General features: G+C 39.4%; 2 protein-coding genes across 5 annotated transcripts; both read left to right on the forward strand.

The window, feature by feature from the left end:
- The first annotated feature begins 11 nt into the window (after positions 1-11).
- On the forward strand, positions 12-9,452 carry LOC136790902 (nuclear pore complex protein Nup153-like). Of its 2 annotated transcripts, none has more exons than XM_066997724.1 (7): positions 12-263; positions 2,948-3,074; positions 4,699-5,172; positions 6,424-6,516; positions 6,752-6,842; positions 7,183-7,305; positions 8,841-9,452. In XM_066997724.1, the coding sequence occupies exons 1-7, from the start codon at positions 214-216 to the stop codon at positions 9,269-9,271; spliced, it is 1,389 nt and encodes a 462-aa protein (XP_066853825.1). In that variant the 5' UTR covers positions 12-213; the 3' UTR covers positions 9,272-9,452. The 2 variants fall into 2 exon arrangements, with proteins under 2 accessions (XP_066853825.1, XP_066853826.1); XM_066997725.1 differs by having other exon boundaries at positions 6,755-6,842.
- Positions 9,453-10,069: 617 nt separating this feature from the next.
- Positions 10,070-17,934, forward strand: LOC136790904 (nuclear pore complex protein Nup153-like). 3 transcript variants are annotated; one of them, XM_066997729.1, is made up of 5 exons: positions 10,070-11,049; positions 11,631-11,718; positions 13,650-13,772; positions 15,955-16,150; positions 16,677-17,934. In XM_066997729.1, the coding sequence occupies exons 1-5, from the start codon at positions 10,827-10,829 to the stop codon at positions 16,749-16,751; spliced, it is 705 nt and encodes a 234-aa protein (XP_066853830.1). In that variant the 5' UTR covers positions 10,070-10,826; the 3' UTR covers positions 16,752-17,934. The 3 variants fall into 3 exon arrangements, with proteins under 3 accessions (XP_066853830.1, XP_066853831.1, XP_066853832.1); XM_066997730.1 differs by having other exon boundaries at positions 13,653-13,772; XM_066997731.1 differs by lacking the exon at positions 13,650-13,772.
- Positions 17,935-18,478: the final 544 nt, after the last annotated feature.

Here is an 18,478-nt window from a genome sequence, read left to right on the forward strand (position 1 = left end):
TGATGCTTACTTTAGCCCCAAAATTTAACTGAACTGTACCCACAATGCTGAATTAGGGAACAACGTTAAGTAGGTGAGGTGTATTCAGTGCTATAAAATTAAAAATAAATAAATAAAATAAAAACCACAAAAAACCACATGAAGTGGTTGTTGGTACTTTGTGTATTCTGTACATATTCAGCTAAGTCTTGAACTAAACTTAACTTGCAGGGGATGAGAGAGAAGACTTTGCCTGCAGAACAGCGAGCAGAACCATCTGAAAGGTATGACATCTATTAATTTAAAACTTACTTGAAGGAAGAAAGAAATCTCCTTTTTCAGTACGGTCTGCACCTGAAAGGTGGTGACAGTTCTCAGTAAAAGGAATGGGAAATCCAATGAAAATTTTGTATTTTGAGGGAGCTGCAAAGTCTGGATTGTGTTTGAAGATCAATATAACTTTGAGAAAATTGTTGTTTTTATGAAAGGAAGGAAGATGAGCAAGAATAAAAGTACTGATACACCACTTTTTATCCCAAGTTTATCTTCTGAGTAGGATACGAAGATGGGAAACGAGGCACGTTATAATGCTGTATCCACAGAAAGGATCTTTGCTATTGGAGGCCTAATTTTTTCCTTCTACAGGAAATATGGCTCATTTTGTAGTTTAACTAAATCTGTAGCGTTACAAATTTTGCTTTGACAGATATTTCATGGTTTATAACTCAGTTTACTTATAACAAAATAATTTGTCCCTCCTAATGTTCCCTAGGGGAAAAGCTATTAGTTTTAGCTATTTAATTGCTTGCAGTTTGAAAGCTCTGTCCTAATGGGATGATTCTTTCTGAAGCATTCTTTAGAAGGTGAAGTAGGGGAAGTGAGTTACAGTTCAGGAGGATGTTTATTGATGTGTTTTTTTCTTTATTTTTTAAGCAAAAACATGGAGGAAGATTTATGATTTATTATTCTTTTTTTTAATACTCCTTTCATGATGAAGTTAATTGTCTGCTTTGAGTTCACATGAAGACCATGTGTTCTTTAGGATCATTTGAGGCCAAATGCTAACTCATCTCTAAAATAAAAAAAATCCAGCAGAATTAATTGAATTTCTTCTTGAGGAGACTGCTTTGTGTTATACTGCTTTCTTGGTTTAGGTCAAATGAGTTATCCTCCAGATAATATTGATGGCTTTTCCTTCTGGGCAAATGGTGTTTTGGGTAATAATGCTTGAGTTAAGGGACTTTGCACTCGGTTTTTAGGGGGTTGCTCTTTTCAAAGAACAGTAGCAGGGAATTTTGTCGACTCTATGCTCATCTGCCAAGCAATTCTTATGTGACCATGGGCATTCTTTGGCTTGCAGAAAGAACTCAACACTTTGTTTTGGCATCTAAAAGTTGGACTTCACAACAACCACCTTTTCAGGGGTGGAAGCGACTGGCTTTAAGGTTCTGGTACAGGTGCAATCAGGTGCTGGGTTTTAATTATGTTTTTTTCAAACTGTTCTAAATTGTCTCTGTTAGAACTCCTTTCTACTTCTCCATTTAGGAAGGAGATACAGCAAACTCATACTGCTTTTGATTTCGTTCACAAAGTTTATTGCAGTGCCCTACCTTTTGTTTGTAGAGTAGGTAGTGGTGGTAGTGTTTTTTGTGATGCTGGTCTCTGTTGGGTGCCATGTTCTGGAGCAGGAGCACCACACTGATCTGCTGGCAAGAGTCCCTTTGGACAGTTGAGTTGGAATACTCAGTAAATCTCTGGCCCACCAATGCTATATATCTATGTGTGTGTGTATATATATATATATATTTTATATCCTGAGTCCAATTGTAGATTAGACTTGCTTGAAGGCTGACAACTGTCTTTGCCCCCTTGAAGCTCACAGGTGTTAACAGAAAGAGGAATATGGGCTGTTATGGGCAAGCGATAGTTGTCTGAATGAAGATCTATTTTGATGTAAGACTTTTTTCAGAATTCTAATGGATTGACAGTTCGGATTAGAGAAAAGTCTGAGCATATGCCTTAGGGATCTGTCTTCCTCTATGCAGTTACAGTGCTAAGCAGGCTGTTGTCAAGTATTTGACAAGTTTAGACCAGTTCTCCTCCTCAGTATTGTGGGAGTTTGACCTGGTGTCTTCCAGTGCGATCTAATGCACTTCTGTACTGACTGACTGATTGGCTGCAAGATAAGCTTTGATGTCACGGTTTTTCCAGGCATACTTCATTTTCTTGCCATAGTACTTTTGTTAGAGTTATTCCCTATTCCACTTCTGGTTTGGGTTATTTTTTCCCCATTTCCTCTTGGATTAGGATATCTTTCTGGTTATGTGCTAGGCTTTTTTAAGTACCAGAAAAATGCCTTTGTATGCCTTACAAAAGGGATCTGTATTCATGTCTGAAAAGACTTCTGGAATGTTGGCATACCCAAACACCTCTGCTGTTCCTGCTGATGGCCACATGAAAGCCAGAGCTGCTTCTGAAGCTTAGGCCATATTACCTTGCCACACAAGTCTGAGGCGTCCCTATTCTATCAGAGCTGTTGGCAGTGTTTCCCATGTGTATGTGTGCATATGTGCACTCTTTCTGTATTTTTGTGAGCTGTTCTTTTATATCCCTGCAAAAGATACATGTGCATCGCAGAATCAGAGAACCAGTCCTATTTAAAGGAAGCACTGGAAAATAACAATCTAAATCAGCTCTTCTATTTCAGGTCTTCTGGCTTAGTCATTGTTCCCATGTGAACGGTGCACTTATGTATGTCCTTTTCATTGCTGCTGTTAATAAAGTTTTTCCTATTTAGAACATCAAGTATTTACCAGCGTTTAGCAACTTGTGAGACAGCTTTAGTTTTTTTCTGATCAGCAGGTTTCAATTCTAGGACTAATAACAGCTCTAATATCTTGAAAAAAAAATTTGGCTGGTAATTTCTTTTTCTCTTTTTTCCCCCAACTTCTGTACTGTCGTGTGCTAGCAATGTGACCAGCTACAAATTCAGTACTGCTGCGTCCAATGGTCTGTCTTCAGGAGTGAGTAGCGGAGGCGGCAGAATGAGAAGGGAAAGAGGAATACACTATTTATCAGGAGCTGTACAAGAACAGGTAAGTGACTCTTAAATTAATTGCTGTCACTGAGCTTACTGAAGTAACTAGCTAAGTGTGTCAGTTTTATTGCATCATAGTAAATTATAACAATACCGCTTTATTTTTGCATTGTTTTTGTTTTCTTGTGGGTTTCAGAGCAGGCTCCAATTGATTTCCTGTGTTTGAATACCTGAACTTTGCTTATGTAATTTTGAAATTTTTAATTCTCTTACCTTCTCTTCAGATTCTTCAAACTATAACATTTCTCGTTAGCAATTGAATGAATGAGTCCTAAGAAGAGAAGTTTTGGTGAAGGTTTGTATAGTTTTTCTACAGGAATGATACTTGAAACGAGTGCCAAGTATAAAAAGAAAAAAAAAGCTTAATTTTTGGTTTCATATTTAAGTCATACAGAAAGATACAGGCCAAGAGTGTGAAAAAGAGTAGTAGAAGAGAGCATTCTGCATGTCTGCTAACGATGACTCAGTTTTTGATACTCACCAAACTCATTGTGAGAGAGTTTTTTTCTCATTTTAATAGGAAAAATCTATTCCATAAAACTATGACCATGAATATTCAGATTATTTTTTCTTTTATTGGATGTTATATAAGCTGCCTGTAAGTTAATTTAAGTATTTATGTTAACATTAAGTATTTAATTAATATTAAGTTAATATTAAGTATTTAAGTTAATTTAAGTTTCAAATCATTAAATGGGACTTCTGGATGATGCAATATAAAGAAATCGTAAACACTGTTGTTTATTCCTGTAACGCAAATAAAATAATGGTCCAAATATCAAAAGTTCCATAAACTTTTCAAATCAAAACTGTGAAACAGATGTAAGCTACAGGATGCACTGAATATCAGTAGTACCAACTTACATCCCTGCCTAGTCATTTCTAAGTAGATCATGATAGTACTGTACAAATTTCGGTCAGATTTTCTATGCCATTTAAAACATAACTCATCCAATCTTAGTAATCAAATAAAGTAAGTGGCAGGGATGAAAATTGAAGTTGTTAAGAGGCTCTCTTCTGATTTTTATATTTGCATCCTGATACATGGTATAGACTGTATTTACCAGAACACAATCTTCAGTGCTGCTAGTCTGACTTTCTTTGGTGCTTTTTGTGTTTAGTTTGGTTGTTGAACCTACCTGCTTCTTTAAACATTACCTTTTTCCACGTTCACTGCTGTAATGACTTTAGAAACTTTGGCAGCTATCCTGCCTAATTTTGCAAGAGGAACACTTTCTCACTTGTCTTGAGAGTGTACTCTTAATTGAAGCCATGCGAGGGTAGTTAGAAAGGATGATGCTTCTCTAGAGCTTTGATGACTAAAGTATAGAAAAGAAAGAAAAAAAATGTGATCTGTGCGTCTCTGTTCTGCACAGGTTTTGAGTTAACTTTCAGTGTTCTTGCTGTACAGTTGTTGAATAGAGTATAATGTGGAAGCAGGCCTGCCATAAATTAAAATGACGTGGTAGACAGAGGTGGGGAGATCGGGATTTCTTCTGGAAACTTGCTTTCTCTTAATTTGTATGGATTTTTGTTCTATTTAATTTTGTTAATAAATTGGGTGGGATGGGGTGAGAAAGTAGTATGTCTTGTATAAGAAAAATTAAAATTTGCAACTTTAGGAAGTGGAGGAACCAGTGCTACCGAACATACCCCTACCCATCAGTGCTGCATCGCTGCCTCAGTTCAATTCTAGTTTCATTGGTAGTAGCGCTGTCTCAGCGTCACCGAGCGCTGTTTCAACAGCAGCAATGAGCACGGCAACTCCAGCAGCTGCGACGGGCATGGCAAATCCATCAGAGGTGGAGGGCATGACAGATCCATCAGAGGTGGAGGGCATGACAGATCCATCAGAGGTGGAGGACTTGACAGATCTATCAGAGGAGGAGGTGGAGGACATGATATATACAACAGCGACGTCGGGCATAACATGTTCAACAGTGCCCTCAGGCTTGACATATCCAATAATGGCGGCGGGCATGCCATACCTGCTGATGAGAAAGGACATATCAAGGTCAACAGCGGCAACGACAAGCGTGGCAAATTCAACGGAGGCGGCAGGCATGGCAGATGCAGCAGCGACGGCAGCGGGCAAGGTAAATCTTTATGCTATAAATAATGTTTACAATGAGTATACTGCTTTATTGCGAGTTGACTTTTTCTGTGGTGCTCATGAAACTAACAAATATTAGTTTCTACGCAGCTGAATGAATTGGGGTTGTATGCCAGTTTGGGGAAAAAGGCATAAATGTTTTGATTCTGCTTCTCTCAGTCTTAGAGCCTGCCAACTCCCATTTAACGTGATTGTATAACTGCTTCAAATGCTGTGGAAGTCTGCGGGGGAAGGGGGGTGTGGACTTTATGCCACGTTATTTATAGTGGTTTTGGCAGGGGTAGAGTTAATTTTCTTCGTAGTAGATGATGCTAGATGATGCTGTGTTGCAGATTTGTGAGCAAAACAGTGTTGGTAAGGCACTGGTGTTTTAGCTGTTGCTGAGCAGTGCTTACACAGTGACAAGTCCTTTTCTGTGTCTCACGCTGCCCTGCCAGCGAGGAGGTCGGGGATGCACAAGAGGCTGGGAGGGCACTCAGCCAGGACAGCGGAGCCCAGAGGACCGAAGGGATATTCCACACCATTTAGCATCGTGCTCAGCAATAAATGCTGGGGGAAAGAAGGGGAAGGAGTGGGGAGTATGTACAGGGTTATGGCATTTGTCTTTCCAGGTAGCCATTACATGCGATGAGTCATTAATGCTACCTCAAATTTAACAACTTTACTTCTTTATTTCCAGTTCTTTTCCCTGTTCCACTTGGAGGGAGTGAGCGAGTGGCTGTGTGGTGCTTAGTTGCCTGCAATGGTTAAACCACAACTTTATTTAAGTTATTAAATTAGAGGTAACGTGGTCATATAAGCCTCACATAGAATGAGCCTAGGGTGCAATAATTGGCATATTATTGCAATAAAATAAACATTAATCTGTTCCAGAGTACTTGAAATATTTTTTGTACGGTTTGAAGTAGACAGCTGCTTTAACATGTTGAGGTGTTTGCTGAAGTTCTTGGAGTATCATTGGGCTGAGTTTGCCGTTCTTCAGCTTCCTGGCTTGCTTTTCCGTGCATTTAGACCTAAGTAGCATCTCCAGCTTTTCCTCTCAGTTTCTGGAATTTGGTTTTGAAGATATTGTCCTATACCCACTTGGAAACTTCCCTGTGTTTTATTATTACTTTTATCTGCAAAATAACTCAAACATCAGGTTTTTCGACGTCACTGCGGGACTTCTGTTGGGTAGTGAATTCAAGTAGTTGTTGCTCTTAAATATAAACCTTTAATTCTTTTGAAAATACAGATACAACCAACAAGTACTGTTAGCAGTCCTGAGTTCGCGTTTTCATCTCCAGTTGTGAAATCTACTGAGGCAGAAGTGCTACCTACGTCTTCTGTAAGTAAAATAATAAAGGAGCTTGACTTTTTTTCTTAGGCATTTAGTAGGCTGTTGCAGAACACTAAAGCAGAATCTGCCTTGATGGAGAAAAGTATGTAGGCTTCTGGCTTATAATTTGTCATTCAGCATGCGTGCTACAAATGTGAAGAGCAGCTTTCAGATTTGGTTTTGTGTGTGCATTCGATTGAAGTTCCTGTGGCTTGAGAATCTGAAAAACCTCTCTTGTTCATAGCAGATTGGGTTTACATTTAGTGTTCCCGTTGTAAAATCGGCAGAACTTTCTGGACCCAGTGGTACTCCAGTGACGCCCTTTCTTACCCTAGGTAACTGAAACTTTAGCACTTCAGATCTGAAGTGCTGATTTTCCTTTTTTTCTTTATTAAATCTTCAATCTGTCCTGTCTGCGCATGCTAGCAATTCCAGGCAGTGTTGGACTTCTGCAGTATTTTTCCAGTGACAGATCTGCTTTTATAATTTTTGTTTTGTTTTGTTGCTTTTTGTTTTGCTTGTAATCATAAAGCATTGCAAAGTAAGTAGAATTTGTGAAGATTCTTATGTGAGAAGCATGAAGCTGGAAATTCTTGTTTCTAACAAAAGTGAGTATAATCTGCTCTAACTAGGTCACATTGTGAAAGCTGGTTTTGTTTTCTTTTGTTTCAAAAGACACCACCACCTCAACCAACATCAACACACAGAAAGAGGAGGTCAAAGATTTTGCTGGTGGTCCCTTCACCACTGCCCACGTCTTAAAGGAAGGAAGCGTCTTAGACGTTCTAAAAAATCCTGGTGAGATAATGAACTCCTTTTAAAAAGATGCTGCAAAAAATACGCTAGCATTTTTTATTAAAAAAAAACCAACACACGACTTATGGTTAATAGAGTATCTGCTATAAATATGAATGTAGGAGAGCATTACATTAAGCGCTGCGTTTGTTAGGGTGCATCTGCCCCCTTCTATTCTAAGTGGTGTTTGTTGCTGGAAGTAAAACTGCAAGATGAAAAGCAGATGGGTTGCATCTCCTTTACGTGTTAGGATGTAATTGTAAATGAGGTACTAAGAGAATTAGCCAGATAATCGGTGTTTCATTTTAAGTAAATACAATTTGTGGAATTGAAAAGGAAATGTTTGTAAAGCTCAACACTCCTGTCCCACCTTCAGCCCAGGTGAAGAAAGAATAGGAAAGAGCTTCAGTTCCAAATACATGGCGAAAGCTGCGAATCTTTGGGCCTTAGCTTACAATGGCTCCTGTGGATTAAAATTTAAACTGCAAACAGAAGTGGAGTGTTTTACGTTAAAAACCCTTTTCTGAATTTTGTTTTTAAGCAATTGCAATTGTTTTCAACAGTTTCATAAAGTGTGTCTGTGGAAAAGATATCTTTTAAGAAAAAGGGCTTTATTGAGTTTGATCTTTTCCCAAAAGTCTTCTTCTAACTTACATACTTGTTAAGAAGGCAGCACATTTCTCTACTGGAAAGAGCTAAGTGAGAGAAAATACATTGTGCATTTTGTTTAAGGGAAGACCTCTGAGTGAAGTGACATTCACTTTCTTTATCGGTTTAAAAGAAGCAGAATCTAAATCCACATTGTTCAAAGACTTCATTTTTGACTAAAAAAAAAAACCAACAAACCACAAAACAACTATGTTCAAGGTAGATTTACAAGCAACTTGAGCTGCTGTTTAAGATGCATTTCCTTTAGTCTTTCTGTATTAGTAGCTTGTCTTTTCTGTTAAAATTGCCACCTTTTAAATAAGGAGTTGTCCTGTGTCCGATGCATTTTGAAAAAGATTATAGAAAATTAGACAGTTGTTCAATTGTCTTGAGTTTTTATTATTTAATTAATATTCAGCATCTGTGGGAAAATACCGTACGGATTGCTGCTCCGAGTACAAACTTCTGTACAGTTACTGGAGTAGATTTGAGTCATCTGCTACGGAAGGAGGAGCTTTAGAAATTTGATTCGATTGGGCATCGCGTCTTAATCAAATTGTATTATTTCCATTCCACGTTGGACTGTCAGATTTCAGTCAGCTACTGTCTGTTTGTACTTGTATCGACCAGTGAAAATGTTGATTTAAAGCTTGCTTGGAAACAAAGAGTTAAATGAAGCTTTAACGAAATGTTCTGTTGTGACCCAGTGCAGCAGATGAAATTTCATCCGTTTAGATAAGATTTCTGGGGACTTCCTGTTGCGCTCGGTCTGAATGTCTAGTTGTAACCATTGGCACCTGAGTTGAAATTTTTGCCCTCTAGTAAAGTCACTTAGTTACATGTAGTGAGGTGCTGCGCTAACAGGAAGACTTTTTTTTCTTGCTTCCTAGACTTTGGATTGTTGAAAACACGCTCTTCTACGTCTGCACAACCTACAACAAGCACAGTGGTTTATACTAGGCCTGCAATAACAACTTTTTCTGCAGGTAAAGAGACTTCTAAACAAGCATCGTACTGGCAATCTGATACATGTGACCCTTTTCTGCAAAACAAAGACATAAAGGACAAATGTGTAACTTGTCAAGCTACTAAAGCCTCAACAGTTGAGAGTATGAAACAGACAGTAAGTTCAAGTCAATGCGACACCTCAAAGCCAGCAGCGCCCCCAGCAGGGATGCTGGGCTTTGGAGACAAATTCAAAACAGTACCTGGAACGTGGGATTGTGATACATGTCTTGTCCAAAACAAACCGGAAGCTACAAAATGTATAGCATGTGAGACACCAAAACCTGGAACGGGAGTAATGCCTGCTCTGACATGACCAGTGGTCACAGACAGCTCGGTGACAGTGACATCCTCCTCGAGCAGCACTGACACAACAGCCACTCTGGGCTTTGGAGACAAATTTAAGAAGGCGAAAGGCTCTTGGGACTGTGGAATATGCCTTGTACCAAATAAGACGGAAGATAACAAATGTGTAGCCTGTCAGTCTGAGAAACCAGGTATGGTCCTTTTTTTCCTGTTGTTTCCATCCTAGCCTCTGTGAATCTTGTACAGAATAAAAGTACGTTGCATATATGGAATATTTTAAGCAACACGATTCCCAGGTACGGTTGATGGGTTAGCGGCTGTCTGCAGGATTGGTTTACAGGCACTTCAGAGGTCTCAGCCCAGGTTCCAGCCTGTCGCATAAATTGAACTGATTGTGAAATGTATTAGTACGGAGCTGGATCAATGCAGATACCCCCGGCTTTGCAGCTGGTGAGGGAAGATGGCTGAAGTGGGTGACTTAATTTAAAAACAACATAGTGATTTTTCACTGGCGAAAATGAGAACTCCATAGAAAGAGTTAAAAATGACTGCGTTTTTCTCTTTCAAAAAATAAGTAAAAAAAATTACAGAATGTGTCCAAAATGCCTCTACTCACCGTTTGTATGTAATTGAGGGGAGATGTGAAGCCAGATTTCAAGACAGTGTAGTCTTAACTAGTCTTAAGCTAAAGCAGAGAGATGCCTATGAAGGTCAGTGGTAGGCTTCAAGAAAGCGAGTGACCCGCTGGGTAACTTCTTCAGGGCAGTACTGGGTTGTTTCCCATTGTGTGTGACCGTAATTGATTTTGAGCGTGGTTGTATTGTTTTTAAAATACGATTCTAATTCTAACTTTGACTCTAAATGTCATTTAACATGCCATTACATCGAAAAACACCTGTGCAAATATATCGTGGAAGAAACAAATTAAGGTGGACTAGACCGGGCTTTTGTAATCATCCTGTGCGGTAAGACTGAAATTTCATGAGGTAAGATAATGGATTTCAGACAGAGTTGATTCTCTTGGACTTCCAACCTCTGAGCGGTCAGTCGGCATCTTTGTCTGAGGCTCTTGCCATTGCAAGGAGGAATTTTGGAAATGAGGGGTTTACTGTGACCATGGTGCAGTGAATTGCACGGTTACGTTGCACTTGTCAGGAGGAAGAGCGATGCAAGTAATACTAGGATAAAAGTTTTCTGCGTGTGCTGTGGAAGGGAAGAGCCATTCTTGTCTTTCCGGTTTTGAATTTGAAGCGTTATCTTCTGCTTCTCTCTTAAAAGGCACCTTTTTTTTAAAAGGCACCTGTCAGGCCTCTTTATGGAGGTTACACTGTGGTCAACAGCAGCAGAAGCTTGTGTGCTGAACAGAGTTGTGTGTTGTTTGGAAGCTTTGAGTTCCACTCTGGTTTTTTTGTTTGTTTGTTTGTTTCTTTGTGGGTTTTTGGTGGCTTTTATTTTTTTCAGGGGCGGGGGGGGGGGAGTTGCGGAGTAGTTTTGAACATTTCTGTGGGATTTGACAAATCAAATTTAAAAGTTAATGCTCATTTTATAGTTCATGTTCAAACAGGATGGTTAACTGTCTTGTTTGTCTCACAGAGGGTCCAACACCTGTGACCAGTAGCAGTGCATCTGCATTTTCTGCTCCTTCTGGAGAATTTCTGGATTTAGACAAATTCAAGAAGCCTGAAGGAAGCTGGGATTGGGAGACCTGCTTGGTTCAAAACAAAGCAGAGGCCACGAAGTGTGTAGCCTGTGAAAGTGCAAAGCCAAGCACCAAAGCAGAGCTCAAAGGTAATACTTAATGATTAAAACGAGGATGCATATTCTGTGATTTATTTTTTGGTTTGCTCTGATTTTTTTTATTTTCTTACCTGTTAAGCACAATTATTTTTTCCTTTGAGGTGTGGCAAAATTATTCGTTTTTCCTGTAGGAATATTGCCTAGATAACATCTGTTTCCACACTTTTCCCCAAGAATAAGTTTATCCTTTTTAGAGAAAAGCTTTCATTAATGACGTGCTTGTTCTTTACATGCCCTACACGTTGTTCATTTGGAGTTCAGACTAAAAACATGATCTTTCAAAGAAGTTCGTATACTTTTTAAAGCCAGGTGGTGGGCAGAAAACACAATTGTGAAAAGTTTTATGTAGAGAGGAAGCATGGGGTTTTCTTGTTTGTTTTACTGTTTGGTTGGTTGTTTGTTAAACAGTTTTGACTGGAAAGATCAGGACTAGAATGTAGTTCAAACCTTCATGTACTGCAGATACACCGTGGGTTACGGACTTGACATTCACTTATTTCTGCAGGTTTTGGTACTGCGACTGCGTCCACAAAATGCTGCCTTGCCATCATTTACATTCGGTGTTCACTCAGAGTGTTCAGGTGCAGAGTCTGCAGCTGCCTCACAGTTTATTTTGGGAAGGACAGAAGAGAAGCAGGATTCTGTCACTACTGCTGCTCCGTTAGTGTTTGGAAAGAAAGCTGACACTGAAGAGTCAAAGACACAGCCTAGCTTTTCAGTTGGGAAGTCCGAGCGTACAAAAGAAGAGAGCACAGCAAAACCTATGTTCAACTTCAGTTTCGTTAAACCATCAGAGAAGGAACCTGAGCAAGCAAAGCCAGCTTTTTCATTTGGGGTCCAAACCAGTACTTCAGGTAAACAGAATATCTTTTGTCTTCACTTGTGCGCTTATGTCCATCAAGTAAGACCTCTGAAACCATACTAGAAAAAATCTGCGGGATTTGATATGTTCATGTACTAGAGCTTTAGAAAAAGTTTAATTCCTATATGCAGCATGTCTTCTGTCCTGGTTATTGATACGTACGCAATTAGTAGCAATCCCTTTTTTGATCTCAACACTAGGTTTAGACAAAAAATTGCGACACCTTAAGGAACCTGTCCTGCATCTCATACAAGCACAGAAGTTGCAGTGTCTCAATGCTAGCAGTACAGTTGGTGGTAAAATCTTTAGTAGGGTGAAATAGAGGCCTCACACTTTTCAGAGAAAAAAAGAGATGAGAGAGAGTATCTTATTCCCACGTACTTGCAACTATGCTGCAGAGTGTACTGCTGTTACTCTAGTGCTACAAAGGTCCAAAAATCACTGAACAGTTATTAGCCAGTTTTGTATTCCTTTAATTTGTTGAAAGACTGCAGTAGAGGATTGAAGTTTTTATTGAGGATCACTGTGTGGAAAAATTCTGATTGTTAAATGTCATTTGTATGACTTAAGAACCACGTTTTGGAGTACAGAATTCAGTATTAATTCCAGAAGGGGTAAGGGAAAGGACATTAGCTAGTAATCCCGAACAAAAGCAGTGTATAGAGCTATACTGATTTTAATCGCAGTATTCTTACAGTTGGTCTGTTACTGAACAGATATGTTTTGGGGAGATATGGTGGCCAGGGAGGCGTGTGTGTTTGTGTGCTTCCTCTTCTAGTTAAGGTTCTGGGGTTTGGTTTAGTCAGGAAAATTCGATGAGGCACCTTGTGTAAAAGGAAATGTTAACCAGCATTTTTCAACACGGTGTAGTCCCTTAAAAGTGTCATAGATGAAAAGAGGCCATAAACGCTGGGGGAAAAAGTTAGTGGGAAACTGAGAGCAGGATCACATTCAGTAGTGAGAGAGCAGCAGCCTAGGGAAAGCTGATGAATGACTGTAACAGATAGTTCTATTTTAAGTGTAAAACAACACTCAGTACTTTATAATGGTGGTCTTACCAGAGGGTTCTTCTCCATGGCTCCTAAAAGCACGTCTTGAAGGCATTCGAGTGCAGTGAACTTAAGCTGTAAGAGTTGGGCTGGTAAGCTTGGCCTGATTTGAAGCTGTAGGCACGGGGCTATAATTTCTGAACAGGCTACAAAAGAAACTGTACCACTGTGCTTTTCAGTGCTCCGTTTAGCAAAGCCATCAAATTGTTGCAGGCAATTGATGTTGTTCTTCTAAGAGCACCTGAAAGATATTTTTGTTTGAAGAGTTCAGAGGTACCGGTTAATACTGGTTCAGATAATTACAGCCAGCTCTTGGTGTTTGTGACCAATAAAGTTTGTGGCTCCAAAAGGAGTGGGTTAGTGCTAACTGATTAACTGCTGTATATGCAGAAATATGGAATCTGATTACTTACGCAGAGAGCACTTAAAATGTATTGTTTTGCTGGCTCTCAGTGAGTTGCATCTTAATGCTACCAAGGAATAAGCTTTTTGCTTCTGGCCCAAGTTTTTTAATTTGGTGAAAGCCTTTTCTGTGCACGTGCACATGCCAGAGAGGTTGCTTAAGTAATAGAAGCTATAGTAGCTGCTATCTTCTGTTTTTTGTAGAAGACAGAAACTGAATTCGTTAGCTTTGTAACTGTTATGCATACCAGAATTGGTTTTCTCCCTTTTGAAAATAGTAGAGGGTATGCCTATGTCAGATTTGGTGAGCAAGGTGATCAGATGAGGGCACTGCAAGACTGCCAGAACGCACCAGGTCTGGGGGGAAAAGGAATCCGGCTGAGCATAGGAATTTCTAAAAGGTAACCAAGGAGTTGTGCATTGATACAGTTATTCTAAATAATCAGATTCTTGTAGCTCTGCCTTTGGAAAGTCTGTGGCCCTTGCTGTAGTGGCTGCACACAGGATGCAGTCTACAAAACCAGAAATGCAGAAGTCCTATGTTTTGACTCCCTGGATTCATCAACCTGCTTCAGGATGGCTGGGGGAATCCAACTGTTAAGTCTAGCCAGACAGCGCAACTTGGGCTTAGCTGCCATTGTAACCAGCCTTGTTTCTCAACAGTAGCAAAGCTGAATGCATTGGTAAATATTTTCAGGTTTGGGCCTGCATAAGGTAGAAGGGACAACAAGTGGTTTTATATGCTAGGGAGTTCTTGTTCTTAGAGCTTTCCCTCTAGTTTGAGAGAAGCACATAACTAGTTTTACAGTGGGTTGACAGGAAAGAAGTGGGGGGGAAAAATGGGAACGCAGGGAGAAAGCCAAAGGCGTTATTACTAGAACAGGTTTAGAATGCTATTCTTTGCTTTTCATGAGCTTAGGGCAATGGGGAGTTTAAAGCTTAGCACTTCCTGAGAGGGTTTCTTACTCTACCGGCTCAGTTCTATCACTTATTTAAGGCAATTCAGGTCTCTGAACGGTTAAAGAATTGATACCAAATTTGATGAACTTTGATTCAGGATACTGACAAAACAGGACTTCATATAAACAATTTCAGTATGTTCATGAGGTTAGCTTGTGCGTTCTGTTAAATAGTAAAAAATGACACTTCTGTTTCTGTTTACCTAGCATAATTCTGCAAATGTTGCCTCCTTCTGCTTTAGAATGGAAATGCTCTTCTCCAAGAGAGCACTGTCCAAACTTCTTTGCCAAAATTTTTTGATTAAATTAATATTGTTTTATTTTGAAAACAAGAATAAGCCACAAACATGTTTTCTTGCTTCGGCTATCCAGAAGAACGTCAACAGTATTTTCAGATTTTCCTTCCCTACACAACTGTATGTAGGAAGAGTGCAGTTGGAAGCAGAAGACCTAAGATGATGTATCTTCTGTTTGTTTACTACAGTAACAAGACAATGGATTACCTCTTTATTAGAACTTGTGTAGCTTTGCAGTATTGAAACAAATGTAGGTATTAAAATACACATCAGTAATACGTTTCTGAATGGCTGAGTACCGTGCTCTCTTAGCATTGAAATACCCAGCCATTGGATTAGTTTGTCCCTCATGTTTGCTTAGTTTGGAAGCTATTTCAGAATGCCTTCAGCTTGTATTCTTCCCCAAAAGCATAGAACTCACTTCTCTGCATCCCCAATTCAAGTCAGAGAAACTGGGCACTGCAACACAGGAGGTCTGCCTGTACAGAATCAGTGAAGACAAGTCTAAACAGCGGATTTTTTTGAATATGCAGCTGGGTTATCTGAATGTTCTTTATGCAGTGTACCTCAGTTTTAGTACAGATAGCACTTGTCTTGGTTCTTGTCATTAGTCTGAAGCTGCCCCTGAGAAAATCTTGAAAGGGAAAGTAGTGAAAGCTAATCAGCTGGCCCTTTCTTCTTAAGAACCAGTGTATTTTGTAATTCTCCCACTAATAATAAGGCGTCACGCTGGAGAATCGCGATTGTGTTGTTAAGCAAGACTGACTTCACCTGAGCGGTATAGTTGGCAGCTGTTGAATGTTTAATGGACTTTAAACAAACAAAAAAACTGAGCAGGTGGAGGTAGACATGGCAAACTGACAGGCAGCGTCAGATGCTTCTTTGAAATGGATAATCTGACTCCATTCACTTCTTTCTGGAAATAAGATCTAGTAATTAACCAAACAAAAGATAGAAGGGTTAAGACTGCATCTTTAAAGCAGCTGTGCTTGATAAATGTCTCTGGTCTTAAATCAATCTTTAGCAAAGCACAGAGACTTAGCAGCAGCTTGCTTATGCCAACGCTAAAAATACTTGATGTGTACAGGTAACCATGTCAAGGCTCTGGAGTTAATCCATGAGAACAATTCCTTCTGGTATTGGCAAAGGTGAGGATGCTTGCTTCTATAGAAATGAGGTTTTGAGCTGTGACTTAAGCTGTCACTTAGGTGACTGTTTAGGAAAGCTTCCTTTTAAGTTTTGAAGTATGTAAGCTGACAAATTGTTTAAGTTCAGAACTGGGTTTACAGTTTCTGTTCTCTGACTGTATGCAACTTCTCATGTTTCAGACTGAAAGCAGAATTGCAGCGGTACCAGTCATACAACTATAATGATTATTGCCAAGATTACCAGAACTACCACTCGCAGAGGAGTTACGATGCTTACGCTGACTACAACTACAGCTCCTATGCTCCCTATGACAGCATGCAAGCTGTTGGAGACTGCTCTTTAGGAGATTCTTTAATGGCTCCAGCTGTTTTTGAGGTAAAGATAGTGCACGCTTGCTGTAAAGAAAATATTTCACAGATAATATGTTGTACAGATTTGTGTGAATCAGCAAAAAGAATCCGAAGTTGAAAACATGCTTTCTGCTTAGTGTGAAGTTAAAAGAGCAGATTCCATTCAGAGGTGTTTGTATTTAAGTGCTTAAATAGTAAATCCATAGAATTAGTGATTTATACACCATTATTTGTTCACGCATACCAAAGAATGGTTTTGACAGCATAATTGCGTACGCTTCTTCTGTTCCTGTTCTTCTGATTTGCTTTGCTTAAAGCAAATTAAACAGTTGTTGTAAGTGGTCTTATCGTGGTCAATGTATTAGTTGTGACCTCCGGAGGTCCCTTCCAACCTGTACTGTAATATTGGCTTTCTTCTAAAAATAAGTAGATAAAATGCCATCTATCCTTGTAGTTGTAGGAAGAAGGAATGGGTTGAGACTGCAGCACTTTGAATCTGTGATGCTTTCTGAAATGAGTTATGATTAAACTTAGCCTTTTCTGTCTTTCAGGAATCTTCAGTTATGACTGCAATCGGTGATGACCTAATTACTGACGGTAATAAGGGTTCTATCATTGTCACTTGAGTTTAGCCATCCTTGTGCCTTTTAACAATACAAGCCAACCTCTACTGGATGAAGAACATCTTGAAAATTCAGCTGAGGTCAAACCTCTGTGGGGTTGATCTGCAATCAGCTGGGGTTTTAAAGCTGATACAGCATACACTGACCGCATCAAGTAAAACGGGACACTGTCAATGCTTCGCAGCAGGTTTCTTGTACCTGTGCCTTCATTCCCATTTGAAAATGGTCTAAGACAGAATTTTGTTCTTTGTATTGGTTCCGCTAAACAGATTTTATATTAGAAACTCAGTAATATGCAAAAGCTTTGTTCTCCACCCTGAGGTAAAAGCTTATGTTGCAGATTCCAAAAGGAGGATTCAGCTTGCACTTACAAATACGGTACAAAACATATTTGTGTCCTGGAAGGTTTGCAAAGTTCCTCACGTGGAGGCATTTTGTGTTAGTGTTTAGAAACTATCCTATGTAACGTGTATTGCCGTAGAAGTGAATTAAATGACTCTTGGGAGGGTTTCATGGCTGATTATCCGTAAACGTTATCTTTACTATCTTAAACATTGTCTTTGTCTTTATCTTGAAAGACAGTTCTAGTCCCAGCCTTCTAATATACAAATTCCCAAAAGTTGGAGCTGTGAGGCTCAAAATTTTAGAGGACTAAATACCTCACTAAAATTAGTAGATCTAATAGCTTATTACACTTAGCTTAAAATACATTTTATTAGCCATTTCACGTGAAGTTTTTTTGTGCGCATGCCTCAGATTTGATACTTGGACTTACCAGGCTTTTATTTTCAGATCCACAGCTCTACTTGGATGTTGATGAAATGAACAGACAATTCACGGAGACAAGCGAAGAACTCTACGATTCACTCATGAATTGTCACTGGCAACCTCTGGATACGGTCACTTCTGAAATCCCCTCTGCTATTTAAGTGTCTTCTAGAGCATGACCGTTATGGCCAAAGTGCTAAAACTACATTTCTTCTACATTATTCTAGCTCATAAGTTTTAAAGCACAATGATAGGTTGGGTTTTTTTTGCTATGCTTTTGACAGTTTCTGTAATCTTTTTGTTCATCACTCCCTTCTTGGAGCATCATGAAGTCATGTAAATATTCGAGAAATGTAAAGAGGTAAATGGGGTCTAAAGATAGACTTGCCTGTGTAAATAAAAGATTTGTTTCTGCAAACCTGCCAGCAAGGGATTTTACTTGTACCTGTGTGCAGCACGTTCTCTTCCGGCTTATGGAATTTAACAAGGTAGTAAGGGTATTTCATCTGTCTTTATTTTTATATGGGCATTAGGACACAAGCAAAATCTAGCTTCCCCTTGTTTTCCTGGTTCCTTAGGTAAGCGACAAGCCAAGCCTTTCATGTGCTTGCTTAGACTGGAAGTATGTATGGGAGACACTCACAGGCCTTGCTATGGAAACACCTGTGCCCACTTTTTCCTGCAGGCTGCTGGCTCTAACTGTACTACTGATACATGCTAGGTCAGCTAAAATTGGCTTATAAATAGGGTATGTTAAGCATATGGAAGTGTAGACTTCAACTGCCATAGCTACAAACATCCCGTGGAATGAGGATGATGTCTGCTGGCACTCTCTGCATCAGCATTCAGTTTTCCCTTGCCCTTCTTACTGTTAGACTTCTCAGCTGACGCTTTACAGCGAAGAAATTGCTACAACATAATCCGTGTTCTTAAACCTAAAAAAAAAAAATCTTGGAGAAAAC

Source organism: Anser cygnoides, chromosome 5, assembly GCF_040182565.1.
Source record: "Anser cygnoides isolate HZ-2024a breed goose chromosome 5, Taihu_goose_T2T_genome, whole genome shotgun sequence".
NCBI classification, from domain to species: Eukaryota; Metazoa; Chordata; class Aves; order Anseriformes; family Anatidae; genus Anser; species Anser cygnoides.